This window comes from Dioscorea cayenensis, chromosome 7 (genome assembly GCF_009730915.1).
Source record: "Dioscorea cayenensis subsp. rotundata cultivar TDr96_F1 chromosome 7, TDr96_F1_v2_PseudoChromosome.rev07_lg8_w22 25.fasta, whole genome shotgun sequence".
NCBI lineage: Eukaryota > Viridiplantae > Streptophyta > Magnoliopsida > Dioscoreales > Dioscoreaceae > Dioscorea > Dioscorea cayenensis.
This window is the reverse complement of record NC_052477.1, coordinates 24,319,727-24,338,899: the sequence shown is the minus strand read 5'-3', so window position 1 is coordinate 24,338,899 and position 19,173 is coordinate 24,319,727. Positions and strand designations below refer to the sequence as shown.

At 35.5% G+C, this 19,173-nt stretch overlaps 1 protein-coding gene and 1 long non-coding RNA gene across 4 annotated transcripts; both read left to right on the top strand.

The window, feature by feature from the left end:
- The first annotated feature begins 4,141 nt into the window (after positions 1–4,141).
- On the top strand, positions 4,142–8,079 carry LOC120265480 (Holliday junction resolvase MOC1, chloroplastic-like). 2 transcript variants are annotated; one of them, XM_039273409.1, is made up of 7 exons: positions 4,142–4,670; positions 5,249–5,354; positions 5,929–6,135; positions 6,253–6,305; positions 6,676–6,807; positions 7,454–7,526; positions 7,628–8,079. In XM_039273409.1, exons 1-7 carry the CDS (start codon positions 4,380–4,382, stop codon positions 7,759–7,761), a joined length of 996 nt encoding a protein of 331 aa, XP_039129343.1. In that variant the 5' UTR covers positions 4,142–4,379; the 3' UTR covers positions 7,762–8,079. The 2 variants fall into 2 exon arrangements, with proteins under 2 accessions (XP_039129343.1, XP_039129344.1); XM_039273410.1 differs by lacking the exon at positions 5,929–6,135.
- Positions 8,080–11,134: 3,055 nt separating this feature from the next.
- LOC120265686 lies at positions 11,135–15,396 on the top strand. Of its 2 annotated transcripts, XR_005537717.1 has the most exons (6): positions 11,135–11,890; positions 11,955–12,319; positions 12,860–12,969; positions 13,330–14,344; positions 14,884–15,015; positions 15,104–15,396. It is a non-coding gene; the product is annotated as an uncharacterized LOC120265686 (long non-coding RNA). The 2 variants fall into 2 exon arrangements; XR_005537716.1 differs by having other exon boundaries at positions 11,139–12,319.
- The last annotated feature ends 3,777 nt before the right edge of the window (positions 15,397–19,173 follow it).

The following is a 19,173-nucleotide window of genomic DNA, read 5'->3' as shown; positions in this document are numbered from 1 at the left end:
TGCGAAGTAGAATTATTATTAAAACTAAAAGAAGATCATGTGTTCTACAAAATTCTAAACATAGGTTTCACTACCTATGCGAACATTGGACTAGCTTAATGATTAAAGCACTTCATTTGGTCACGGGTTCAGATTTCACCACTCATTTGGTGAGCAAAGGTCCCTTGTGTATCAGTGTATGTGTGGTGGGTGTCCTTCCATGCACATGGTGCCAAAAAGGATCTTTGCAATGGGAACAAGTTTGTTTGTAGTGTGGGTAATGACGCATGGCAGGACAATCAACTCTCAGCTTTGCGCATGCCCTTGACTTTTGTGCTTCTAGTATTTGTGCAAAAAAAGAAAATAACATTACCTATTCCTAATTCATATGTAATTTTAGTGTTGCACGTGATGTAGACAGTTCTTTTAAAAAATAATACTAATTCCTTTTGGATCCATCCTAGTTAGATGAACATAGAAGGCAAACAATTGTTATTATTATTATTAACCTGAGAATTATTATAGTGAGAATTATTTCAAATTATTTTATTAACATTTTGATTTTTATTAGAGTGGAAATTATTTAAGTATGAATTATTTAAATTATTATTATTACTATTAAAATATTATTATAATAGTGGGAATTTGTTTAGATTGGGCACTGTGATTGACTTTTAGTCTGAATGGGTTTATGGGTGGGAGCAATGTAAAAGTTATTTCGGGCATTTGGACCATCTATCGTTGATTTAACTTTTGTAATCCTATTCTTTAAGTAGATGGGACATTTTAAATAGTAATATTTTAATGATAATGATAACAATAATAATAATTTTAAATAATCATTACTTCAATAATTTTCACTCTAATAAAAATCAAAATATTAATAAAATAAGTTAAAATAATTCTTGCTTTAATAACTCCCAGGTTAATAATAATAATTTTAATTTTAAATAATATTTTCTATTTTAATAACAACTTTTTAAAAAAATAATTGGGTTAAAAAATGTCGCAAATAAGCTATTTCAATAAGTATAAAAGAAAGAAATGATTAAAATGTAAAAAAGGTGTGATTTCACTTTTAAAATACTAGTTAGTAATCTAGTCAGCACCCATATGCTGATTGGGCATTGATGTAATGGCATTAGGGTCATTTCGGCAATAAAAAAATATTTCTAGGGTCAATAGGGCAAAAGACCCTATTAATTCCAAAAGGAAAGTTCAATTTCATATAATTGAGTTTTCTTCAAAACCCGAAATATTTTTTCATAAATACATAATTTTTTTAAGAAATTGTAGGTTAGATAAATATTTCATTTCCATGTACATGTAGAAAACATCATAATTTGCATATATACCCTAGGGCTGAATAGCATAACATATCTTTAATAAATAAAACACTGAAATGCCTTTATTTTCAACTTTTTCAAAACATTCCACAAAGTCTTTACTCATGAATTAAAAGAAACGATGGAGACAAAAAAGATAGAGAGGGGAAGAGGGATAAAAAAAAAAAAAGACAGATAGCAATGGAAAGCCTGATAGGTTAGCCCGAACTTATGAAGAAATGCCTTCAATATTCAAGAGAAACAATGACAATCACAGTGTGTTTAGTTGAAGGATAAAGGTGGAATTTTTTAAGTTTCAATTTGGAGGGAAAAATTTATGGGTAAACTACATGTTTAGTCACTAAATTATTCATGTTTTCCTAATCTGATCACTGAACTAAAAAAAAAAATTCAATTGGGTCACTAACGTTAGTATTTCCTTCTAATTAAGTCACTCACCTCAACTTCGTCACCTTGATGCTAAGCTGGCGTGCCACCTCACCTGACACATGTCGGACTTTCTCTTGGGTTGTTGACGTTGCTTTAATGGCCTGGTTCGTCAGAAGAGCTAAATTGGTTTCGGATCCATTAGCCAAGAAAGTCCACGCCCGAATCCAAGGAGATGAAGGCATGCAACAACATGAAGCCGCACCCCACCCCTCCTACTTCTCCAGCTCATCCATGCATTCATAGACATCGATGATGCCCAGCCAAAGGAAAATTCCTTCTCCGGTGGTGATGACAACTCCGGTAAGGTAGTCATGCACGACGCAAGTGGTGGGGATTCCGGTGAACTCATCTGATAGCCGGCAGAGGGTGTTCTTTAACGTGTGCGATGTCACAAAGGTGTTTGATGGAATGCCTCTTGCGTTGTATAGGAGAGCGGTGGTGGGGAGGTTGAGGGAGTGGGGGTACAATGCCGGGGTTTGCATGACAAGGTGGGAGAGCTCCGGTGGGCTAGCTCATGGGCGGGAGCTATGAATATGTAGATGTGGTGGGGGAGAAGCTAAGGTACATAGTGGATATGGATTTTAAGCCAGAATTTGAGATTGTGAGGGCGATGGTGGAGTATGAGAAGGTGGTGAGGGAATTGCATGTGCCGTTGGACGATAAAGTACTTTAGGTCAAGTAGATTGGGGCGTATAGCTGGACGGTGAACGCTGGCGGTGGGCCGGTGCGCTGCAAGGGTGGAATGGATTGCTGAAGTGGAATGCCACATCAACAAGCCAAGAGAAAGTCCAACATGTGTCAGGTGAGGTGGTGCGCCAACTCAGCATCAGGAAAACAGAGTTGAGGCGAGTGACTTAATTGGAAGGAAATGCTAATGCTAGTGACCCATTGAAAATTTTTTTAGTTTAATAACCAGATTAGAAAAAACGCAAATAGTTTAGTGACTAAACATGTAGTTTACCCAAAATTTATTATATAAGGCGACTAAAGACTTAATTAATATAAATAAAAATTGAAAATTTTAAATTAGAATTTTGCTTTTTAAAATAATAATTAATATTGATTAATAGTAATAATTTTGAAAATTAATTATAAAACATATACATTTTAAAAATAAAAGATAAAAAATATTTTTTATACAAAAGCTAATGCTAAGATTTAGCGCACTTTTGTGCATTGATAATAATAATAATAATAATCTTACTTTCTCAAACATGTCTAACATGTCTAATCTTTTTCTTCCATTAGTCTATTATGTGAAATGACCTTGCAAAGCTCTATGAGGACTTTTACAATGATGGTGCCAATTTAGAAGGAATTAACTAAACAAGCGCCACCATTATTCCTAAGGTGAAAACTCTTGAGCTTACTTCTGATTACATTAGAGAAACTAATATTCAATATTTAGAAGCCTTTGATAAGGTAGATTGAGATTTCGTAATTGAGCAATTTTCTTATGAGGAATCAAAATGCGATAGGTTGGCTAGATCAAAACCATCTTATCCTCCACTAAAGCTTCTATCCTTATCAATGGTTCATAAAGTGGATATGTTTGGTACCTCCATGGTCTACTGGAGGTAACATTGAGATAGTGAATCTTTATTTTGTACTTCTTAATTTACGTCAAATGTTGAACATGTCTCCTTCTTTTATAGCCTTCTCTCCTCTTTACTCATACAGTTTTCAAAGCCTTGCCCTCCCCGGCTAATGAGTAGTCTCCCCTTCACTAGAATGAAAAAAACTCATTTGTTCCTCTCTCTCTCCATTTGCCTTTTTCATTCCCTGTAATGAAGAAGAAGATGATGGCTCTCTCAAGAAAATGGGGGTAAATTGACACATGTGTGTTGACTTGGACAACTACAGGTGATGTGGCATCTATGGTGACGTGGATGAGCCAATTGGGCTCATGACTTGTTATGGAGGTGCTAATAAACTTTTTTTGGAGTCCACATCATCAAATAAAGCCCAGAATCCTTTGGGTGACCTCCCTTTGAAACAAAATTAAAAATAATGTATCCATTTTGATACAAATTAAAGTTTAAATACCAAAATAAAAAATCCGTATATTTTAGTGTCGTATCAAAAAATTTACCCTACTAAGTTCCTATCCGTTCCACATCTTTTTTATTAATACATGCTTATGGTCTATCTACTTTATTAATAAACACTTTAAATTCAAAATAAAGATAAACAAATAATGAGTTCAACCATGTCTATCATCTTTGAATGCAACTTGATAAACCAAATAATGTTGGATAATGTATTAACGTTTAGCACATAGCATTGTTGGATAATTGGTAATCAAATTTTTTTATATTTATAAATAATTTATAAATTATAAACCCCAAATCCTAATAAATAATAAACTGCAAATCAATTTACAATTTTTAGGGCTCGGCACTAGTATCCCATCCAAAACCTAGTCACTGGCTAGGTATCCGTCTTGCTCCCGCCGCGCCGACGCGCTCCGCCACACTACGCCATGCTCCGTCGCGGCACATCGCTCTTGATTTCTTCTCATGAGGAGCCTTTTACGGGCGGAGACAAGCCGAACTCCAGCACTGCTCGTTTGGCTTGCTCGCCTTGTTTAAACCCCTACTCACAGTTCAAGTGCCAAACTCTCCAATGAATTCCATCTCTTCCAAACTCTTCCACTCCCATCTCCACCTCCACCTCCTCTGCACCGCAAAATCGGCACCTTTATCGACATCTAAGTTTAGGGTTTCGCCTAAGGCTACAAAGATTTCCAATTTGCAGCTCAAGGAGAAGTGGTTGGATTCCCTCTCCGTGAGCCCACTGGGAGGAGACGAGGGAGTGATTTGTGCTTCGGAGCCTCAATGGGTTCTTGGAGTGGATCCCGATGTCTCTGGCGCCGTTGCACTCTTGAAACCCGATGGTTCTGTCTCTTCGGCTCAGGTGGAACACTGTTCTTTGGTTTACCTTTTGAATCGCAATGTTCTTTTAACTAATCGTGATTGAGGTAACAATGTAACTCAATAACATCCAGTTTTACAATCAATCATCACTTCTTAATAAAGAAAATAAATTTGTTTTTATCTGCGATTCAATGTAGAAATGTCTGGTAATAATTTTAGAAAATTTTTAATCTGAGCAGTAATTTAATTTTTACACGCTTAAACTTTCAAGTTTCTCATATTCAATTTTATTGTTGATTTTTTTTAACAACTTGTTGATGTGAAGTTGTTAGTGAATGCATTTACTTTGAATCACAATGAAATTGACACACCACATCTTCAATGGTCTTGTTGTTTGGTGACAATAGTTACTTATCCTATTTATACTTGCATTTCCTGGTTGAATTGAATTGCATCTTTATTTTCAGCTTTAACTTCTGACTTGGAAGTATTACTAATGCTGAGAATGTGATTCAAAGTTTCCTGCTTATTACTTTCTTGGGTAGCTAAGGGCCATTATTATTTCTATTTCTCTTTGGCAAGCTCTTGTAACAATCATGTACGGATCCCATACTGTAGGTCTTTGATACCCCAAATGTAAAAGTACTGGTTGGGAAAAGAGTTCGAAATCGTTTGGATGCGAGGTCTATTGTTCAGTTGCTTCAGACCTTTGATGCACCACATGGTATGAAGTTCGAATCTGTGTAATTGTTAGTGTGGTCCTATCATTCTCTATTTTTCTTGACTTGTATATGTGTTTAAGGTTTCTAGAATCTGTGTAAATGTTAGTTGTGGTCCTATCATTCTCCGTTTTCCTTGACTTGTATATGTGTTTTTAAGGTTTGTAACATGCTTGATGTTCATAACCATGGTTTATCTGCTGGTAGGTAGTTGCTATTGGTTCTACAATTATTTAAAGCATCCATATTTTTCATTCTGGATTTCCTAAAGTCACTAATCTCAGAATATTTTCTTGATTAATCTTCCCTTCCAAATAGTCTTGATAGAATTCGTTTAGGAAACAAAAAGGAAGCAGAAGGAATCCTTATAATGGCCCCTTTCTGAATCATAAATGGACTGAAATTTAATGTTTGTGATCTAACCCTTGCCTTAGTTTGATGCCCTTTCAACACCTTGAATGACTTGGGGTCTTAAGTTTTGTATTTTCTGATTCTATTGATCAGGAACTGCAAGATGCTTATTTTTCATGGTTCAAAATGCTTACTGTGTTAACTAAATCAATTTATCTGTGGTAACAGAAGGGTGCCAGATGCACAGTGGAAATTCCTGGGATCCTGTCCATGTGCAGACTATTGCGCATTATGTTTTGTTAGACTTTGGAAAACAGTTGCAAGGAAATTGTAAATTTGAAAACAGTCGCAAAGCAATTGCTTACATTGTATGCCGTTTGGTCTTTAACTTTTTGATAAGAAAAAGTACCCATGACATTTCACTTCGTTATCGTGGTATGCTTAATGTTGTCTTTTTTTAGATTAACCTGTATTTCATGTGTAAGGGGAACATATGTAAGTATTTTTCTGAACTTAGAGGTTTAATTGTTCTAATTAACTAATCTATCTCAGGGACAAGAGCATATATCGAACAGTCAAATCCCTTCCCGCAAGATGGAAAACAGGTTTTTGCTAAACCTTTTATCTGACAGAACACAACTTGCACTTGTTGGTCTTTACAGAGATCTCTATTATTCAAGTCAAATAGATGTTAAATTTTGTTTGTAAGGTTAAGAAAAAGTAATCATGTGATGTTTTTGAAACTAGTTTTAAGAAAGCTATCATGGATGTGCATGACATGATTTTATTATGATCTTCATTGAGATGTATCTTTTAGAAACTTAGCCCATTGGTGGATCTGTAGCTTACATCAAGTAACGTTGCCCTTGTTAGCCTTATTTAGCTGGATGTCATTAATCTATAATGGGATCTCTCTTTGCAAATGCTCTCTCTTGCAGCTGTGTTTATTGCGGTCTTTTTCACTGTTTTATGCAGGGATGGTGGAGTGGAGGATATACATACGGATTGTGGATTGGTGTTCTAGTTGCATCAGGATTTTCAGTTGTGCCAGTGACATCACATGAATGGAAAAATCATTATGAACTCTCTCGAAGCTCTTCTAGTAAGGTTTGTGCGAGTGCAACTGTTTTATCACATTTATGTACAATGATGTATTGTTGAATCATGGTTTTGCGGTAGCTAATGTCTCATAGTTATGTCTATATCAGATTATGCTGGCTATCTTCTGGCTATCTTCTGTGACTGGTAGTTCTTGAAATGATGAACCATGATCGATCCATTCTGTTTATGGAGAAATCATTTTAGAATTATGGCATCTGCCCATCTTTAGAAGATGTTGCCAATTGCTTCCATTGTAGTGTTGAAGTTTACCATAATCCATTGCTTTGGTGTTGAAGTCATTCAAGTATGCTCGCTTTTCTGGATTTTGCCGGAGTATTTGCCATGAAAATGCCATTCACCGGTGTATGTATAAAAAAATGAATGCTGATAAGAGCTGTTGTTCTTTTTATTTGGAGGCATAGTTCAAGAAGTTCATATTTTCTTTTTATTTGGAGGCATAGCTGAAGAAGTTCATTTTGTCTTTTCATTTGGAGGTGTTGTTTCTTGTATTTAGTTGATTATGATCATAATCTTTAGTCTGTTATCTCTGACTTATTAATCCGTTCCTTACTTCTGCTTTACTTCAAGAGTTAACTTACTAACCCTAGATGATAGCTGGAGATTTCTTTTAATTGTAAAGAACTTTTGGCAGGATGATAGCAGGGAAGTTGCTTCTGCTCTATTCCCATCTTTGAGCCATCAATTAAAGAGGAAGAAAGATCATGGTATGTATTGTCAACAAATTCCCCCAAAACTGGTTTACATTGTATACATTGTAACAAACATGCTTCTTCATGGAGTATTACCTGCATCTTTGCTTCCATAGGTCGAGCTGAAGCTCTTCTTATTGCGGCATATGGAAGAGGCCTTATAGAACAAATGGACCAAGTTGATTCTAATGGTTCTCATGTATCTTCTGATCTGTTCAATTCACTGATCACAGAAAAGAAGGCAGTTTAAAACTTCTGAGAAAGCATTTACTAGTTTGGCAAAAGTTTTTCTCGTTTTTCACTTCAACCAGTTCATTTGATTTGCTTTTTCTGCCACTTGGCTGGAAACCAAAGAGGACTGCCTGAAGATTCTCAAGATTAGATTTACAACAGGCCTCTTGTAAATGTCATTTGAAGATACATTATCCCTGTAATTGCAGCCATAGAAATTTCAGGTCTCCAGATTATTGTCTATATAACTTGCATTCAGCACAGATATCATTTCTTTTCATTGTGTTGTTTTGCCTCTAAAATTATTGCTGAAAGCCAATTTGCTGTGGAATATGAATCAATTCTCTCAATTTATGAGAAATGGCTGATTTGGTGTGCGTTATCATGATCTTTCCCATAAGCTTGGTTCATTTGGGTGTTTCCACGCATGTGAGGATTCCTTCGCAATGGCAAATGAAAGCAAAGGAGATGAAGTGCCTTAGTGGTATGCATCAGTCAACTCTGCTTAAAGTTGCTAATGATACTCTAACCATAAAGAATGTATTTTTAATAATAAATTAGCCAATATATTTGAGTAATTTGAGATGTAATTTGCCTTCTGTTTCACTCTACAGTCCCATGGAGACAGGCAAAGCATTTGTCTCAAGGTCAGCCTGTCTGGTGGAAGTCTGTGTGCTGATTATTTTGAATGTTAAGGAGTACTGAAGCTTTGTTTAAAGCAGAGAACCAGATCTCAGAGCTTCCAGTTCAGGCTCTCGGAAAACACAATGGCCATGGGAGCAGATCTTTCTTCTACCTTGTACTGATTGTCAAGTTGTTAGCACCTTGTGTTCCTGTGATGTCTTGGCTCTATTTACTGTGATGCAGAGAACATATTGGGCAAGGCCAACACATGTTATAGTGGTCCAATGTAAGTTAGAGCTCTGGGTTCGCCACTTCTGCAAGGTGTGCAGCTTCTCTCTTTTTAACCTACTCTTCTTTCTACTGATGCTTGAGAACAAGCTTGAGATGCACAAGTTTGATCTCAAGGTCCGTAATCTCCCTCGGGCTCAGAAAACCGGACCACAGAATCACTCGTATGGAGTCAAACCAGATGTGATTGGCAAAGGTGAAGATAAATTGAAAATAGTGGAATGCTCTTTAGTCATCATTTTGCTGAATTAATGATGATGTTTTTAAATTGTTGATATTGCGGCTTAGCAACGCTACCCTCTCCCCAGCTATTCTTCAAGCTTTTTCTTTTTCCTTATTGTGTAACTTCTGAGCATCCTTTTTCCTGAGGCCTGCTTAGTTTGGAGGCTGAGCTCAGGTTTGTTTGTATCCTAACAATCGTAGTGATGCTGAAACTCATTATATAGAGTGCAAATTCAATTATAAAGAATTGGTTAAAACGCCCTAAACCCAGGCTTGACAAATTCTCTTTGTTGATCTTAATTATTGTTTGATTTATGTTAATTACATGTTTTGAGGCTCACTAGCATATTTAGTTTCAAACAAAAGTATTAAGAAACTTAGGAAACTTTTTACAGAGTCAGAGATACGTAAATGAAAGGACATGGGTATCTGTTTACAAGTGTAAAGTCAGCTTTGCTAGTTCTATGACTGGAAATGATTCCATATGTTATTTTGCAATATTGGCTTAATATCAATGAGGGGAATGAAAGTGCCATATAGATCACAATGAGTGAATGGGATATGTTTTTGATGACCATAGTACTTACCCATATTCAGTTTCATCATTGCTATTATTTGAAGCACTTGATGATGTTAAGTTGTTGACACACATTTATTTTAATGCACTGATATGAAAAAATTGTAATCTATTTCCAGTACCCTTCTTGCTTGGTGATAGGTTGATTATTAGTGGAGTAATTATCATATTTTTATCTTCTGTCTTCTAGCTTGAGTTAAAGTTTTAGTTATTTCTTTTCATCTTTAACTTCTAAATTGGCAATTTTACTAATATCAAGAATGTGATGCAAACTTTTGATTACTTACTATTTTTTTTGGGAAGAGTTTTATTGTGGTTGTCTTATTTCTCGTTGTTAAGCTCGTGTAACCATCTCATGGACATTTTAGGCCTTTTGATTCTTCTACCGTAAAATATTGCATAGTGATTTCTTTGTTTCATGCCACATTAAAAATTATAAATGGATTGATTGTTAATGTTTGTGATCCATTGTTTGTTTTCCCCTGTTTGATGCCACCTCACTTCCTTGGTTGGGCTTGGCTTGACCCTTATTTGAATTTTCTTGAGTTGTTGATAAGAAATAGAGCTATTGTCATTGTTCCCTTTTCAAAATAACTAGATGTTTTTTTTCAAATGTGATAACATTGCTCATTTTTGACAAAAAACCATATATCATATGCATAAGCCCTAATTCCTTCCCAATTGCAAATTATTTAAGGTGTTGAGTGTTGATAAGAGCTGCTGTGTTAGCTTTTAGAGAAGCAGAGAGTCACCAATATTTTCCTTGGACTCACTTGATTGCGATCATATATTTGAGTTGTTGTCTTTGGAATAGTAATCTATTCCTTACCTGAGTGATAGCTGGAGGGCTGTTTCTCATTCCAACGAATTTTTTGGCAGGATGATAGCAGGGAAGCTACCTTTTGTTATTCCCACCGTTGTATTTTCAACTTAAGAGGAAGGAAGTCATGGTATCTGTCTTCAACTTCTTAGCCTGTATTTAGTTCTTGTCCACCCAATTACCATTTCAGTGTTACATTGTATACTTTGACTAGTACCTGCATTAGATGCTACAAATTGATCTAAGCTTCTCCTTACTGTGCACACTGAAGTGGTCTTCCAAAACATTTTTTGAAAGTGTCTGACCTGTTTAGTTCACTGAGCAAAGAAGGCAGTTCAAAGCTTTCCAGAAGGCAAGTAATCAGCTGACGATTATTAGATTTACAATAGGCCTCTTGTAAATGCTATTTGAAGATCCATTGTTCAATGAATTTTACTGTCCTTAATGATTTCAGGTCTTTCATATTTATGTCTATAATATTTGCATTCAATACTAATCACATAATTTTTCCCTTGATTGTATTGGTTTTGCTTCCTTTCCTCAAATTCATAGTGGGTTTAGGACATGAATATATATATATATATATATATATGTAATTCATGAGAATTGTGTACTTCGGGACAGAGACATACTTTCATGGCTGAGATTTAACTTCTGTTACCAAATCCTCGGTCTTGATAAGCTTTGTTAATTTTTTGAAATTAAAGAGTTATTTTTCAAGTTTCTAATTCAAGTGTTATATTTTGGGACAGAGACATGCTTTCATGGCTGAGATTTAACTTCTGTTTCCAAATCCTCAGTCTTGATAAGCTTGGTTAATTATTGAAATTTAAGAGTTATGTTTCAACTTTCAGATTCAAGAGTTATGGCCAGTATGCGCAGAAGAAATTTAGCTGCTAATGTTATTCTATCGCAAGTTAGAAACACACTAAAACTAACTTTTAAGAAATGGTTGAGATGAAATTGGTCTAGCAGTTTCACTTGGTCCACTTGATAGTAACAGGTAAGAACTGTTGTATCTCTAAGTTCAGCTGTAGTTTTCTGTGGAAACTTCAACCTTCTATCATGATTGGTGTTGACAAATATCTATCAATCGGAAAGAAGAGTCTACTACTGTGTCCTTCAAAATACACAACCAGTTTTGAGGCTTTTAGCTTCAGGTTCAGGGGAGAATCAACCATGGCCGTGGTAGCAATTCTTTCTTCCACCTTGTCACGGATTATCAAGTTATCAGCGTTGCATGTCCTTGAATGTCAAAGCCCTGTATGGGGTGGTATTGATGAGGAACTTCAGAAGCTCCGCAGAGCCTTGCTTGGTGTCCACGCTATTATGGGAGATGCAGAAGAGAGGCAGCTCAAGGACAAGGCTGTCCAGGAATGGTTGAATGAGCTCAAACATGTTATGTATGATGCGGAGGACCTATTGGACGAGGCCAATTCACATGTCATACTTATCCAGCTTAAGTCAGAACGTCAAGGTCACAGGATGAGCAAGGTGCGCAACTTCTTCTCTCTTGATAACCCATCCTTTTTTCTGCTGAAGCTTGGGAACAAGCTTAAAAGCATCACCCGGCGAATAGATGGTATCATGGAGGAGATGCACAAGTTCAATTTCAAGGTTGATGCTCTGCCTTTGGCTCAAAGGACCAGACCATAGACTCACTCTTTTGTAATTGAATCAGAGGTGATTGGCAGACATGAAGATAAGGAGAAAATAGTAGAGATGCTCATTAGTCACCATTTTGATGAGAAAGTGGCAGTGTTTGCTATCACCACATCTTTTCATTCCTGCTGCGGCTGATTTTCATTTGTACAACAATTGCATTATCTCTCTGCTTCTCTGTTTCCAATGCAAACCAGTACCACTCTGCTCTACTATCTCTGTTTTTAACATTCTTTCTGCTTTCTTACTCAATTGCAAGTTTCTTACGATCCTTCATCCATAAATAGTTTTGTTATATTTAGGCTTGATGTCTTGAAGGAGAATTTCATTTTCAGACCAAAGAATTCTACAACAGACGTGTAATGGGAAGGAAGCTCCTACCATGTATGAAAATAGAATGATTATGTTATATATCCAACTAGGGTTGGTGCAAATTTGGAAGGAACAAAGATGAATAACAAAAGATGTGTTTAAATTTCATATTGTAGACACTAATCAAAATCTTTTTATGAAGCAAATGCTTTAAATATGAGTGATTGCAAGACAACTTATTATTAAAATTTTCTCTTTCATGATTTGTTTATTTTATTTGAAACACATGCATAAACATCACAACATTCAGATTATGTTTTCAATTAATATAATTTCAAAAGTTATTACCAATTGGGAAGTATTTTTTGCAATCAAGTTCATTCTATGCAGAGATCATTACTCTAGGAAGATTCTACTTCTTCAGTAATCCTTTTGATTAGAAAAGGGTAGTCATTCTCTTTCCCTTCATTTGTCTTTCAATGTTTATAAAATGTTGAATTCAAAAATTTATTTGAAGCTTGAGTTTAGAAGTAAAGGTGGATAGCGTTGGTAACTATCATTATGGATTTTGTGATAATTAATATGAATTTGTTTTGTTTAAATTATGAGCAGGTGTCTTTGAAGGGCTAGATAAATCAATTTACTACACAAGTTGCAAGAGACATGAAGAGAAGGGGTAGTGCAGAGTCAGAAATCAATAATTGAATGGAAGTGCATTTGCTGTAAGTGTCAATTCATTTTGGCTAGTAATATGCTGAACCAAATTGATTGGATATGTTATTATGCAATATGCAAGCTTGGCATAATATAAATGAGCTGGGAAGTGTTTCTGATGGCCATAGTAGTTAACCGTATTCAATTTTGTTATTCCATAGTTTTGATGCCCTGATGATATTAAGTTGTTAGTGTATGCATTTATTTCTTTGCATTTCTAAGAAAATATCTTGCCACATTGCCAATGCATTTTGTGTTATTTGATATTGGCTATCATAATAGTGGTTATCATATTTGTACCTTTTGTTTCCAGATTTATTAGTTTTTTGGAAAGTTTATTTTATGATTATTTTGTTTGTCTCTCCAAGTCCCTGTGAGAAAGCAGTGAACAAGGTAGGAGAGCCAAAGCATTTGAACATTGGTGGCAAACTTGTGTTGTATGAACTCCGCAATGTGAAGAATGCTGATGAGGGGAAAGAAACTGATATGAGCTGCAAACAAAATATTAACTCATTGTTCTTGTTTTGAGGAGCATCAAAGCATCATGAGGCGGAAAATGCACAGCAAATGTTGGAAGCCTTGAAACCTCACACTGCGTTAAAACTGGTCAGTCTGCATGATTATCTGTGCACACAGTTTCCAATGTGGATGAGAGACCAATAACTTGAAAATCTGGTTCAAATCTCCTCTGAAATTGCATCAAGGCAGATGTGAGGAATTGACTTTGTTGCTGGAAGACAAGGAGACGAGACTTATGATCCCATCACTTCACTTATTTGATGATTGCAAGCAGTTCTCATTAGAAGCAGCTTTGCAGAACCTTACAACTCTCAAAGATACCAAGATTTATAATTTAGAAAAGCTGGTGCCCTGGCCAGATGAGACGTTGCGAGATCTTAAGTCCCTTAAACTTCTGGATAATTTTCTTGTAAGAGTTTAATTTGTCTGTCATCGCAAGGAGACTGTGGCTCACTGTTTCTAGAGCATCTTGTGGTTTCTTCTGATTGTGATCATTTGAAAGAATTTCCAGTGCCCCACATTACTCCAAATCTTGGTTGTTAACAATTGTCCAAGCATCAAGTCTTTGTGGCCAGAGATGGGACAGCTTCACTAATTCTTTTAGGGTTACATTAATGTCCCAAATTGGTATCTCTACCAGAAGGGATGCAAGACATCACTTCCCTTCAGTATCTATCTATTAATAATTGTCCTGAGCTGAAATCATTCCTAGAAGGCATCCAACAATGGCTTCCTGCTCTTAGAAAGCTGGAAATCAAAGAAGGGCCTAAGCTGGAGAGGCGATGCAAACGAGGAGACTATGGGCACCTTGTCCATAACATCACAGAAAGATCCATAGGAAACAGTCCCAAGAGGTTTCTATTGGTGCGTTGTTTTTAACATCTCAATAACATACATATGAAGCACTGTTGCTGATAAAAGTACTGCTACTCTCGTACCAAGTTATGAACAAACGCATTGCCATGAATTTTTTCTTTTTGTTGCCATTTTTCATATGCTGTGCTGCTTGCTTCACACATTTTTATCTCAACAAACCCATGATTATGACTTATGAGGTGCTGCTTTCTCCCTTTTTTGTGAAGTTATAATCTTTTTTGCTGTAGCTATCTTTTGTTTCTTTTGTTTGTGAAAATATAATCCATGAGAGGTCTTCTAGCACATGGCTGTTGCCTTTGTGAAACAGTTTCACCTAGGACCTAAGTTTATATGTTTCCTGCATCATTATTATGTGCTTTAGATAAGATGACTAGTGGGATTCATTTCTTAATTTCAATCTGTTATCGATGCTTTTATTATCATGATGAATGCGTAAATTTGTTTTAATAATCTGAATCATGTAGACAAACTTGAAGGCAGACTGCCTTTTTATTATTATTAAATACTCTTTTTCTGTGTTCTAATAGAGCAAGAAACATGAATGGGACGTCCTGAAGCAAGTCATTGTTGCTGCCTTTTCCTTAATGCGCTAGAAACAAGACCACTGGCTTTGTTGGTTTCAGTAATTTCACAATGTCTTGGATTTTGTTGAGGTTATTGTAAGTTCTCCACTAACATTATTGTCTTCTTCCAATATCTTATATTTATTTATTTAATTAATTTTCTTTTCAATTGGTTTTGTTGAAGCTTGAGCAAGATTTTTGTGGGAGAAAAGCATGCTTATCAAATTGTGTTGGTATCCACCTTACATAAGAAAAAACAAGGACCTGAATGTCTGGAATCCATATGATAAGGAAGATCATTTTTCTTATTTTCAAGTAGCAAGCTTGATGCTGGCTGTCCACCTGTGAATATGATTTTCTATATTATTGCCTCAATATATATTGCTAGGACACCGAAAGACATGCAGGATCAGTGATCACAATTAAAGATGGAATGGTGTTCTTAATTAATAGCTCATAATCATCTGATTTTCTTGATTTTCTATTCTAATATTAATCTGAGTTACTTTTATCCATTGAATCTGCTATTAATAAACCTTCCTTCTTGTTATCACCATGCATCTTCATACAGGAAAGTGCCCATCTTTATGATCAATATATTGAACTCTTGTGGTGTATAAAGCTGTTGGTTTTCGTTTGTAGAACTTCTCACAATTGATCCAACTGTTCAAGTGCTCTAATCATTTTGTCAGTGATTAAACGACAAGAGAACAAAAATGCATAATATGGCATCCTTGATAAAATTAAACGACAAAAACGCAGCTTTCTATCATCTGACAAGTCCCAAAACATGTTTAATTGCTCTTCATCTTTTTGTAAAACTTGCATTATGGCTGATGCCTCATTGATGTGTTTACCGCAAGTGCACAGGTCGCACATAAGTAATATAATGGTACCCCGTGAGGGGTAGGGTTGTCGAACTACAGGGACTGGACTAAAAGTACTTGCTCAACACTGATCTCTAGTAAAAATTGAAAAGGTGATAAGATCAAATCAAAAGGAAAAGAAAGTACAGAGATAAAGCAAAAAGGGAATAGATGAAGATAATAGGCAACTGGGTTGAGTGTCAACAACAAGAGAACAATGCCCCGGGATGTTTTCTAAGCACTTAGTGATGCTCACTGACCCTCAAGGTTTACTAGGTACATTCTTAGGTTCTAGTATGTGCTCAAAAGTAATATTGCAACTAAGGCTCTCAATTATGTCGAGTTTTGCAAAGGTAACTATTGTTTCAAGCTCACCAAGTTATGCCATTGCCTAGGGCAACAACAGCTGTGGCAATCCACCAACAGGTTTTACCCAAACAACTATGCGAATTAAGCACAATAAGTTTTGCAATACAAGATGTAACACAAGAACCAAAAGAACTTCATAAATCAAGAGAAGTACAAGTGTTTAAAGCATACAAAGTGACAAAGTTCCCACCCCGGGGCACCGTGGCCGGCTAGCCCCTCATGGGTGAGTACAACATGGAGGAGATAACACTAGGCCTAAAGAAAGAAGGCATGACTCCCCTCTCTTTGAGATTTGCCTCCAATGTCGAGCTCCGTGTGCTAGCACCATCTTCCTTATGCCTCAAACTCGCTCCTTGATGCCTTAGAAGATGTGGATAAGCTTGATTTTCGCTCTCATCAATGTCCTCTTGGTGGAGAAGAAAATCCCCGAACAAAAGATGAAGAGGAAACCTTAAAAATTAGAGTTAAAAAGAGAGGATTTGGGCTCGACACGGTCTGCGCATGAGCGCATCCAGACCATGTCATGTTGGGTAAAAACTGAGTGAAATGGAATGCCTCTGCCTGGAAGATTCAGTAGAAGGGGCACGGTTGTGTCTTAACCGTGCAATGATGTGACACGAGCGTGTCAGGAGCACCCAGCGCGTGTTGCCTATTCTTCAATAAAATTGCTTTCGCCTGGTTTTTTCAGTGGCATGGACATGATCGTGTCTTGACCGTGTCGAGCTTGGGATTGCCTTTCTAAGTAGATTTCTTGCTGGATCAACATCAGGCTGAGATATTCAGTGGGTATGACACAAGTGTGCCCAGCCTGTGTCCATCTTGAGTACTTGAACTCTTTTTGAATATTCTCTCGTTTTCTTCCCGATTTCACTCCAAATTACATCGAGCCCCCTATTCCTACAACTATAACAAAAATACTCATCATAGCACTGCTCATGCATAAAAGTAAACTTGAGAACAAGTAAAATGATAGATTTAGGGCATGAAAATATGTATACAAAGTGCACTCATCACTCATCTTCCAAAAGCCCATCTATGTTGAAAATTACTTCATTTAGAAATTTCTTCCTTTCTTCAACTTCTCTACGTGCTACTTCTTTACAAACGTTAACTTTAGCATTGTGAGCATTGGTTTAAGCATTATGAACTGCACATTCAGTTATTATCTGTAATCCTGGGCCAACCATTTTCATAAATTGGCGAAGATTTTCAGAAATTACCTCCATGTTCTTTTCACTAGCAAGAGTTTTCCTTTTACGACCTCCAGATGCTCTAAATTGCCTTACAGACATTGACTCAACTTCATACTCTATCGAGCTATTTTGTTCTCTAATAGCACATATAGCAATGGTAATGTTTATAATGTAAAAAATGCACGTGTACATTATGTAATATAGTTGCTCTTCGTCAACGTTGTCCATATTTTCATTAGGCATATCTAGAATAACAATGAAACCTACATTAATTTGATTAAGTTTATGACAATGCAATCATGATCATAATTAACTTCATATAATAAATTTATCTTCCATGGAGCATGGACTAAATAATAAACCTTCATTAAGGCATTGAGAAGATATTATCATAGTAATAACTTTTGGATTTTAATTAATAACCAAATAATAATTAAAATTTTTTAAAACCAAACCTTTACAAATCATGAAAACCACTTTGCTTTTTTTGCTTTATAGTAAAACAGTAACACAATTACCATAAAAAAGTTCTCTAATTATTCTAGTAGCTATCACAAAGTTTTCTAATGATTTGTTTAATTCGCCTTGATTTGTGTCCATACTTTTATGGATTCTTTGACATCAAACTAGGACTAAAGATTGGTAACACCATTGGGGCATGCATACAATCTGGTCAATCATTCATTAATGCAAGTCATTGTGCCACCTTCTCAACATTAATATTTTGAAGATTTGATAGAAATGAAGCAACCATTAATAAAATTTTAGGATGCCATTCCATAAACAACAATGCTTATAGAATGACATCTACATGTTTCTCATTAAAACCTACTCTGTTCACATTGTTCTGGTACATTTTGATTATTATGGGCTCAAGTGTCATATTTATTTTTCTCTTTGGATTAAAAAAATACAACTGTTCTCCTGATGCAATTCTAATGAGGCTTTAGTATGACATTGTTCTTACCATCTAGCTTGTTTTTCATTTCATTTGTTTCTCTGAATTCTGCCCAGATAAAGAACTTTATATATATATATTCTTTAACTTATATTTATCAGAAGATTTTCTCATCCTGAATTTCCCATTCATAGACTCTGTGCAATTTTCACTATGGTGGAGCTTTTGGTTTAAATGATATGGATATACTTGAGAATACAAAGGATGCAATATTGAGAATGTCATATTACTGGTAAACAAATGTTAATCTAATTTTCATCATATTATATATGCCATCATAAAGATAATGTTATTGATAAATACATTGTCTCCTAGTGTTTCACTTATCCAATAAAAATAATAACCAACCTTTGAAAAATCCAAAGCGGTTAGCTCACCATTCATGACCTTAAACTTGTTGTCACCCTCTAATGCCAAGATTATAAAAGTAAGAAGTCGGGTTTAATTAATAAATCTAACCCAAATCATCATCACAATGATTATAATCATCATTATTATAAAGATTCATTTACATTTTTAACTGACAAAGTCCATGGGAATGAATATGTGGGAATGAACCTATGAACATATATATATATATACATGAAAGATTCTCTTGTTGAGTTTGTTTTAACCAGGAAATATAATTACAACTTTGAACAAAGCAAATGGAGAGGAGATTTAAGAAAGTTTAAGAAATAGCTAAACATTTCTTTCTTTGCATAACTAATTATCAAGAGAAAAACAAAATAAGTAATGCACATCAAGAAAATAAAAAATGAGATTATTAACAATGTCAAATTTAAATACCTTTTAACAAGCTTCTTTCTTGTTGCTTTTTTTTTTAATCAAATATGTGAAGTGATAAAAAAAATTTGTTGAAAGTGTT

Excerpts from the sequence above, each read along its gene's own strand:
- LOC120265480 (XM_039273409.1), top strand. The coding sequence starts at position 4,380 with ATGAATTCCATCTCTTCCAAACTCTTCCACTCCCATCTCCACCTCCAC. Across the intron at positions 5,355-5,928 it reads GACCTTTGATGCACCACATG|AAGGGTGCCAGATGCACAGT; the intron begins GTATGAAGTTCG and ends CTGTGGTAACAG. Across the intron at positions 6,136-6,252 it reads CATTTCACTTCGTTATCGTG|GGACAAGAGCATATATCGAA; the intron begins GTATGCTTAATG and ends AATCTATCTCAG.